We start from the raw sequence: 10273 nt of genomic DNA on the forward strand, positions 1-10273 counted from the left end.
TATATATATATATATATATCTGTTATCATAAAGACATTCTTTTCAAAATTAGCTATTAAACTGTGATTTGTTTTATAGAATTTCTAAAATAAATGATTTTTTTCATTTTTAAGAGTAGTTCTTACTGTCAATAACTACAACTTTAAATTGTGATTAATCCCATTATTATAATATAAAATTTCATACACTACGGTTTAAAAGTTTAAGAGTCAGTAAAAACAATAGTATTCAGCAAGGAAGTATTAAATGAATCAAAACTGACAGTGAAGACATTTAAAATATTACAAAAGATTTCTATTTCAAATAAATGCTGTTCTAATAAACATTATATTCATCAAAGAATCCTGAATTAAAACATTAAGAAATGTTTCTTGAGGATTACAATCAGTATATTAGAATGATTTCTGAAGGACCATGTGACTGAACACTGGATGGCTGCTGAAAATACAGCTTTGCCATCAGAGGAATAAATTACATTTTAAAATATATTCAAATAGAAAACAGTTATTTTAAACTACAGTATTTCAGCCTTGGTTAGCATCTAAGACTTTATTCAAAAACATAATGAATGAACATCTGAATTAATTTATTTATGTGAAAATCTCTTTGAAGTAGAACTATTAAGTAACAATATAAATGTCTTTACTGTTGCTTTTGATCAATTCAATGTGTCCATTTCTTTAATTTGTGTTAATTTCTCTTTTTAAAAAAATGTATGTGAGAACCAGAGGTGTCACAAGTGAGACTGGAGAGCTACAGTGTAGGGAAAGATTTTCAGTGAACACCAACTTAAATTGTCAGATAAACTGTATTATAATACACAATCCATTCGGATTACATTTATAATTATTTAAATCCAATCATCCACCCCCATTCACGTTTATATTATGGAAAAGAGCAGCGTAAACAGTTAGAACGACATAAGGATTTTTGTAAAAGAGTAACAACTAACCTTAATGACCTTCTCCACCCCGGAGGAGCAGATCATGTATGTGTGAGGGTTAAAGCGGACCTGATTCACGATAGACCGATGACCTTTCAGAACCATAAAGGCCCCGTTCACCACTCGACCCGGACCTCCTGTCGAGACAGAGAGAGAATGAGTCCATAAATAAGAACAACATTAGACACGGTTAGTCTGTGTATGAGTGACTGTGTTTACCTGCTTCAGGGTCATTGGGGATTCTCCACATGTAAAGGTTAAAATCATCTGAGCCAGACAAGATGTACTGAAAAGACATAGAAACATATTATTACATACACTCTAACCAATCATGTCACAGTTCTAGAGAAATATGACATGATCTGCACAGAGAAGTTTCTAGAGATATATATATATATATATATATATATATATATATATATAAAACACCTTCAGGCTCAATAGCACTACCACACACAAAACATCCACATAACATCCACATTTAAATAACATACAGTATATACATATATGCTCCTAGTGTGTGTTCTCAGTGTGTGTGCACTTGGATGGGTTAAATGCAGAGCACAATTCCAAGTATGGGACAATATATATATATATATATATATATATATATATATATATATACACACACACACACACACACACACACACACACACACACACCCATTTAAAGGTTTGGAGATGTTTTTTAAAGAAGTACTTTAATGATTAAACTGAAAGTGACAGTAAAGGCATTTAAAATGTTTCAAAAGATTTCTATTTGATATAAATGCTGTTCTGCAAACTTTCTATTCATCAAAGAATCCTGTTTTTTTTTTTTACCAGTTTCCACTAAAATATTAAGCAGCACAACTGTTTTCAACATCAATAATAATAAGACATGTTTCTTGAGCACCAACTCTGTATATTAAAATGATTTCTGAAGGATCATGTGACACTGAAGACTGGATTAATGGCTGCTGCAAATTCAGCTTTGTCATCAAAGGAATAAATTACATTTTAAAATATATTCAAATAGAAGACAGTTATTTTAAATTGTATTGATAGTTCACAAATAACAGTATTTCAACATTCAGCATCTGTCAAGTCTTCTTCATTCAAAAACATTAAAAAAAATGTACCCCAAACTTTTAAATGGTAGCATATTTATAATACAGAATATTAACATTATTTATAACAAAACAATATGTTGTCCCCAAGAGGTTTTCAGACACATTTATCTAATTTCTGAAAACAGTTCTGAGTAACACCAACACAGTGAGCTGTTCAGATGTTAGAGAGAATTTAGGGAGGAGAATACATCGTTCTATAGAAGGAGGTGTAAGACAGTCAGACAGAGAGAGCAGAAGCAGCTGGACAAACATACAAAAAAATCCAAACACAGAACCCAAGAGACCAGCACACACACACAAACGCAGGCAGACAGACAGAAGAGCATCTGCTGAGCTTTAGATTCAACACTGATAAAACAAGCTTCTACAAGCCATTCCCTCACTGAGCATACCTATTAAAATGATTTCTGAAGGATCATGTGACACTGAAGACTGGATTAATGGCTGCTGCAAATTCAGCTTTGTCATCAAAGGAATAAATTACATTTTAAAATATATTCAAATAGAAGACAGTTATTTTAAATTGTATTGATAGTTCACAAATAACAGTATTTCAACATTCAGCATCTGTCAAGTCTTCTTCATTCAAAAATATAAAAAAAATGTACCCCAAACTTTTAAATGGTAGCATATTTATAATACAGAATATTAACATTATTTATAACAAAACAATATGTTGTCCCCAAGAGGTTTTCAGACACATTTATCTAATTTCTGAAAACAGTTCTGAGTAACACCAACACAGTGAGCTGTTCAGATGTTAGAGAGAATTTAGGGAGGAGAATACATCGTTCTATAGAAGGAGGTGTAAGACAGTCAGACAGAGAGAGCAGAAGCAGCTGGACAAACATACAAAAAAATCCAAACACAGAACCCAAGAGACCAGCACACACACACAAACGCAGGCAGACAGACAGAAGAGCATCTGCTGAGCTTTAGATTCAACACTGATAAAACAAGCTTCTACAAGCCATTCCCTCACTGAGCATACCTGAAAACACACACGCTCAGCATCTACAATCCACTGACACACTGTTTTAGAGATTTAGTTAATTCTGTTATGCTTTATATAGCGGTCTAGTCTGAATAAAAGAATTGAATCCCTAAGAAACCAGTGTGACCTGCATCTGATGGACAAGACCTTAAACCAGAATAAATATGCTGATGCACTCAGGAATTAAACATAAAAGAAATATATAACACTTTTTAAAATATGATTGTCACACAGGGCTATGACATAATCTCAGTAGCCAGAGTCAAATCAGCAGCCTAATAAAAGCAGTTTTATTCTACATGGAACAGGTCGTCTAATGGTGGCTGCTGTTGAGATCACTTGACAAGCTTAGTACAACTTCCTTTCCATCTTGGGTACCTTCCTATTATCAGAAAATTGGTAATTGGTGAAACATCTATACTATAATATAACAAAAACATTTGCGATTTGTTGGTAGAGTTTGAGGTTTGGTAAGATTTTTTAATGTGAAATTTGAAAGACGTCTCTTATGCTATATATATGGGTTTTGAGCATCCTGTTTATCTAACCTGATCATGGTCTCCAGCAAAACAGCAACTCTTCATAGTACAGGAGTTGAAGTAGCCCTGGTGATCAAACTGGAAGCTGGGCAGACGAGAGTGGAGCTCGTACAGGACGGGAGGCAGACGCCTGCGCAGAGCCAGCAGGTGCGTCCCCATGCTGTTAAAGCGCACACTCATGGCACTCTGAAGAGACAAACTCCCTCCGTACCTTAACAGAGAACTACAGCACAGAGAGAGAGAGAGAGACATCAACCACAGAGGAAAGCAGGTTATTATAAAAGATCATCATTCAGATTTGTGTTATTTCAGGAGATCATGTTTACAGTGACCAAACTGAGAACATCTTTACACAAGCTCTGCTGTCCCCTGCTGGTCTCAGGCAGTACAGCAGACAGCTATGATGATAAAGCTGGCCTTGTCAGCTTGATTGCAGTCCATATTTGGACCGAAGCAAGTGTTCAAGCTTTTACTGGACATAGTTCAGCAACCCTTGTTTTGCCTGCTTAGCTGTGCATATAAGCACAGTTCTCTAACTCTTGATGCTGATTAACCAATAACCAATTGCAGCCAGACATACTTGCATAATGACACTAAACTGTTTATTTGAACAATGTCCATTGCAGCTAACTGTCCTACTTCCATATTCCTCATGGCCCTCTGCCATCTCTTTTTTCACACAAAATAAAACAAACTTAACTCAAATTAATATTTCATGTCCATTTATTTACATATTTGGTAAGTAGCTGTGCAATAACCAGGAAAAAGTACAGTTAACAGGCTAGCACCTCAAAAGTTTTTGAAAGTGTAATATTATTACAATTTTAAATATCTACATATTTGGACCGAAGCAAGTGTTCAAGCTTTTACTGGACATAGTTCAGCAACCCTTGTTTTGCCTGCTTAGCTGTGCATATAAGCACAGTTCTCTAACTCTTGATGCTGATAAACCAATAACCAATTGCAGCCAGACATACTTGCATAATGACACTAAACTGTTTATTTGAACAATGTCCATTGCAGCTAACTGTCCTACTTCCATATTCCTCATGGCCCTCTGCCATCTCTTTTTTCACACAAAATAAAACAAACTTAACTCAAATTAATATTTCATGTCCATTTATTTACATATTTGGTAAGTAGCTGTGCAATAACCAGGAAAAAGTACAGTTAACAGGCTAGCACCTCAAAAGTTTTTGAAAGTGTAATATTATTACAATTTTAAATATCTATTTACACCAGGGGTGGCCAACTTCGGTTCTGTACAGCCACAGTCCTGCAGCTGTTGTAAAGTTATACATCTACAGTTGTGTTGCTGGGTTTTAAAGCACGTTTGAATTTTTTGTCCTTATCACTCTGTATTTACAGGATTTCACGGTCCACTCTGTTCAAATGTGGATGAATGGCTACACATAGATGTGTGCACACACTGTCAGAGCTGTGTGAGATCACTACCATCTTGCTTTTGTGGGGGTGGGTAGGGGTGTTCAATAATGTTTTTTGTTTAGTTTTTTTCCCCATAGGTTTTTAACATTCTAAAAGCTCTTTATTCCAAATATACTACAAGCTAGTCGGTGTATTCAGTAGGTGTACTGTATTCTAAGTTGCATCAGAAGTATTGTAAGTATTACAAACAACAATAATAAAACAGTGCATTGACATAAAAAAGGAAATTTACTTTTGGTACTTAAGTACTTTTAAAAGCAAGTACTTCTGTACTTGTACTTAAGTAAAAATCTGTCTTTACAACTTTTACATGTAATGGAGTAATATTTGACCAGCAGTATCTGTACTTTCACTCAAGTAATGGAGTTGAGTACTTTGTCCGCCTCTGATTTTAGTAGAAACTGTAACATATTGTTCAGGATTCTTTTTCAATAGAACAGAATTGATTTAAAATCCTTATAGAAATATTTTTTTCTTTTTTAACATTACAGAAGTCTGTACTGTCACTTTTGATCCACTGAATGCATCCTTGCTGAATAAAAGTATTGCTTTCTTTGTATAAAAAAACCTTCTAAACAGTAGTTAATTTATGCAAATATAAATCACTATAGAAATATAAGCTGTCAAATCACTGAAATTTTATTTTTTAATGTTCAAATTCGAAACTGATACCCTAAAATTAAATGCATTTTTAGGGTATATTTTAAATATTTTTATGTTAATAACACAGTATTAAGGATGATTCATGAAATTACAAGTGAAAGTGCTGAGATCTGATAATTACACTGAAAAATGTTTAGCCGCTCTCTCAATCCCTCTCAAACTTTCTTTTGATAATGTCTTTTGTCCTTTGAAAGAAAAAAGTTAAAATGTGATAGAAGTGAGATAGACTGTGATAGAATGTGTGTGCTTTTTTCGGACAGATCTCCATCTGACCTGCGGGGTTTGCGGATGTCCCACAGTCCCACCCCCTCTTTAGAGTTTGCAGTGGCCAGCAGACGGGGTTCTACGGGGTTAAACATCACGCTGTGGAACGCTGAGGGGTAGTTGGCCAAGCAGAACGGTTCTAGAACACAACAGAATTATAGTGTGAAAAGAAAAAAATAATTTAGATGAAACGGAGGTTCTAAAATCCTGAAAATGTATCATGGTTTCATAAAAATATTAAGCAGCACAACTGGTTTTAACACTGATAATAATAAGAAATGTTTCTTGAGCAGCAAATTAACATATTAGAATGCCTTCTTTCAAACTGGAGTAATGGCTGCTAAAACTTCAACATTGCCATAACAGGAATCAATTCTTTTTTAAAATATATTCAAATAGAAAATAGTTCTTTCAAATCACAATAATATTTTAAAAACACATTACCGACCCCCAACCCTTTGAACGATAGTTGAGTCTGTGATTATCCTTTATGTGTCACTTTTGAATGTGTACCTCCATGTGGCGGTTCTCGTGTGTCCCATATGAGAACTCGGCCGTCATCAGAGGAGCTGGCGAAGATGTTATCATTAACAGGACTGACGGACAGACCGTACACAGCGTCATCATGCAAGAAGACGTTGAGCGTCTCGCCACGTTCTACGTCGTGCAGAATCACCTGCTCATCATTTCCTGCAGTGCCAAACAGAAACATTAGACATTTGATCGCCCCTCTGTTTCAGCTGCAGCATCACGAATCTGAGCAGCTGCTTGTTTTACCTCCTGAGAAAACATGTTTGTTGGTGCTGTCAAATGCCAGGCAGAAGATGTTGGACAGGTGCTCCCCCTTCAACTTGATCGGTTTGGCTCGTGAGTGTATTGCTTTCTCCATGTGCCACAGCAGCACCCTGCGGTCATCTCCACCTACAACAGAAGACAGATTAATAGATTCACCAGAGAAATGTTTCGACATCCCTCTCTTGAGGGTATGAATGTAAGGTTATATGCACACAATCTGGCAGTTTTACAGACACCAAGGAAGAGTTTGGGAGGCTTGTTCTCAACAGCAGTTCAGAAATTCATGGTCATGATAACAAAAACATCATATAGCCCTCTCATACTCCTGCTCTGATTTAATACAAAAGGTGTTTTATTCTCAGCTATTTTATTTTATTTTATATTGTTTGTAAAATAATGCAGTCTGGAGACTTGCAAAAAGCTCTGTGAGTGACAAACTTGAATGGCAAATCTGCTCTAGAAATTATGTCCATAAATAAAATTCTTGGGCCAACTGGAAAACACACATTTATATCTAATGAAATAAATTTAGATGACTGCCTTGTGTTGCAGCAGTGACATGTTTCCAGACACCATTTTAAGCAGAGGTGCCCAAACTCGGTCCTGGAGTTTAGCTCCAACTTGCCTTAACACACCTGCTGGGAAGTTTCTAGTATGCCTAGTAAGAGCTTGATTAGCTGCTTCAGGTGTGTTTAATTGGGGTTGGAGCTAAACTCTGCAGCACACCAGCCCTCCAGGACTGAGTTTGGACAGCCCTGATTTTAAGGATATGCAGGAAATCTGAGACACAAACATTACCATTCAGACGTTTGGGTTCAATAACAATTTTTAAAAAGAAATTAATACTTTTATTCAGTAAGGCTGCATTAAACTGATAGAAACTGACAGTAACATTTATAATGTTACAAAAGATTTCTATTTCAAATAAATGCTGTTCTTTTAAACATTCTATTCATCCAAGGATCCTGAAATAAACAGTATCACTGTTTCCAAAAAACATATAAAACAGCACAACTGTTTTTAACATTGATATATAATAATAAAATATTTCTTGCGCACCAAATCAGCATATTAGAATGATTTCTGAAGGATCATGTGACACTGAAGACTGGAGAAGATTTAGCTGATCATCACAGTAATAAAAGTTTAAAAAATAGTTTAGTTTTAATAGTTTAGTTCACTGTGAAACTTTAATTTAGTTTCACAGTGAAACTAAGTGCAAGTTCATCTACATTTTTCTGTACAAAACCTGTGTAAATGGCAAAAAAAACAAAACCATTCTCTCTTCAAAATCTTCTCTCAGTGTTTTGGCCCATGGATTTACATAACTTTTCTAGTCATTACTGGAGTTAAAATATTTTAAACAGAATGCAGTTAGAAAGGGTACATTCTAGCTAATAAAATACAAGTATTTCTAGAAAACGTTTGAAACCACAATTTTTTAATTGTCTGATATTTCCTGGTTTCCATGAGCACGGAAACTCTCTGGAACTCTGCGGATTCACCACACCGTATATGCCAAACGTAAAAACTGAAAATATGCAAGTGCAAAAACATACAAAAGACATTCAAAAGCAGGAATGAAAATGAGAAGCCAAAAGAATCAGTAACAGCTGCAACCTATTAATGAGTCAGCAAGAAAAAGAGTCCGACAAAAACTGTGGAGGCCCTTCTACAGTGTGAACCACATACAATATACATTAAAGGTGCATTCAGTTTGTTTTGTTCAGGCTTATCCGGCACCTATTCTTACTAAAAGTACCAGTGGAAAGGATTTCATACTGACACCTATCAGCCTGGATGGATGAAGTTTGTGAAGAAGTAAATGAACATTTCTGGATGCAATTCTAACAAGTTTTGTACAATGACAGGCACTTTTTTCTAGTGTGGTGACTGTCATATATTTGCAGTTGGCGCTTAATGTCTTGCAGTTTATCTATGAACTATGGCATGGTAGATATTTTCATTATTGTTTATTCTTAGAAGCAACTTAGTAAACTACTAGTAACTTTAGTCAATTGCATGATAAGGCTGGTCACGTGATGTCAACATGATTACGCCATAAAGGGCGACCCATTTCATACATGCAGAATAGAAAAAAAGCTTATTCTAGAAGACTGATCTTCATCTCATGTGGATGTACATTATGTAATCTAATATCATTTTAATGACATTACTCTGGTCGTTGCGTTTCTTTGTGTAAAAACTTTTTTTACTGAGTGCACCTTAACACGTTTATATATACTGACCGAAAGACTGAAATCTCTTCTTCTTTTTTTGGCAATGCCCAGAAAAATAAAACATGCATGCACAATCTGACAAATCGAAGCTGTCAAAGCAATGCTGTCACTGCATGTTTTATTCTGCATGCCTATTCTATACACCGTTAGAGACTCCTGTCTGTCTTTCTCTCGCTGACCCACATTAGAAAGATCAGCGTGCAGAACCGGAGGATCTTACCGGACACCAGCCACTGGCCTCCATTGTTGGAGAACTCGATGGCGTTAACGCAGCCGAAGTGGCCGAGCATGTCCTTGTTATAGAGGCTGGAGCAGCCGGCCAGTCTGCGCCGCTGAAAGTCCTCCTTCAGCCGCGGCTGTCCGTCGATCGCCCTGCGGGAGAGGAACCCGACGGCGCTCCGCATGCCGCAGCCCCGCACCTCCTTCATCTCTCCTCCGGTAAACGAGTCTCACCCCCGCCGCTAGAGTGTCCCGGCCGTCATGGGTTTGAGCTAAGGTATGATTCGGTGGATTCTTGTTCGGCTGGAGAATGTACCGTTACATGTTTGCTCGGTAAAGCATGAAATTGCGCAGCAAAAACAGAAGACTATTTAGAGTCCCACCGACCTCCGGCACTTCCTGCTCCGGTGCAAGGGTGATGACGTCACAAGACTGGTGTTTTTTTCTGTTCCTGTGAAAAAATGTTCCAGTGGGTGGAGTTTACGTTAGTTCCCCTGTTGTGGGCGTGTCCTTGAAACAACGCGCAAACGAATGGAACTGAAAATATTAGAGCATGCTCCTCAAATCGCTACTTATTTAAAGGGCTCATATGATGCGATTTCAATTTTTCCTTTCTCTTTGGAGTGTCACAAGCTCTTGGTGCACAAAGAAGATCTGTTAAGTTGCAAAGACTAAAGTCTCAAATCCAAAGAGATATTCTTTATAAAAGTTAAGAGTCAACCACGCCTACCTAAAACGGCTCGTTCTAACACGCCCCCACATGTCTACATCACTATGTGGGAAGATTTGCATATTGCCACCCAAATGTTCACGCAAAAAAAGAAGGCGTAACTTTAATTCTTGCTGTTGCCGCCGCTGCCATGTTGTGGAGCAGCTGTGTGTTTCGTTGTGAAAGCGAAACTACTTTGTTTGGCCTTCCAAAAGAGGACACGACTACAAATCAGTGGTTAAGTTGTATTTACAACACTGTTCCAGAACACTTCAACCCAAATATTCAGATGTGTGCAGCACATTTTATGGAGGATGAGGACTGTTTCCTGAACCAGTAGCCTACAATG

The 10273-nt window shown here is 36.7% G+C and overlaps 1 protein-coding gene across 2 annotated transcripts in view; it reads right to left on the minus strand.

Annotated features, from left to right (window-relative positions):
* Positions 1 to 9650, minus strand: part of dcaf5 (ddb1 and cul4 associated factor 5) — an 11769-nt gene extending 2119 nt beyond the window's left edge. The window contains exons 1-7 of one of the 2 annotated variants that reach the window (XM_016235351.1): positions 9217 to 9650; positions 6739 to 6882; positions 6475 to 6651; positions 5971 to 6100; positions 3598 to 3811; positions 1163 to 1229; positions 953 to 1080 (exon numbers count right to left, since the gene is read on the minus strand). In XM_016235351.1, coding sequence (XP_016090837.1) covers positions 953 to 1080; positions 1163 to 1229; positions 3598 to 3811; positions 5971 to 6100; positions 6475 to 6651; positions 6739 to 6882; positions 9217 to 9424 — 1068 coding nt within the window. In that variant the 5' untranslated portion in view covers positions 9425 to 9650. Of the gene's footprint in view, positions 1 to 952; positions 1081 to 1162; positions 1230 to 3597; positions 3812 to 5970; positions 6101 to 6474; positions 6652 to 6738; positions 6883 to 7296; positions 7357 to 9216 lie in introns of those variants that run through there. The other variant, XM_016235352.1, reaches the window with a different exon arrangement.
* Positions 9651 to 10273: the final 623 nt, after the last annotated feature.

This window comes from Sinocyclocheilus grahami, unplaced genomic scaffold (assembly GCF_001515645.1).
Source record: "Sinocyclocheilus grahami isolate Dianchi unplaced genomic scaffold, SAMN03320097.WGS_v1.1 scaffold466.1, whole genome shotgun sequence".
NCBI lineage: Eukaryota > Metazoa > Chordata > Actinopteri > Cypriniformes > Cyprinidae > Sinocyclocheilus > Sinocyclocheilus grahami.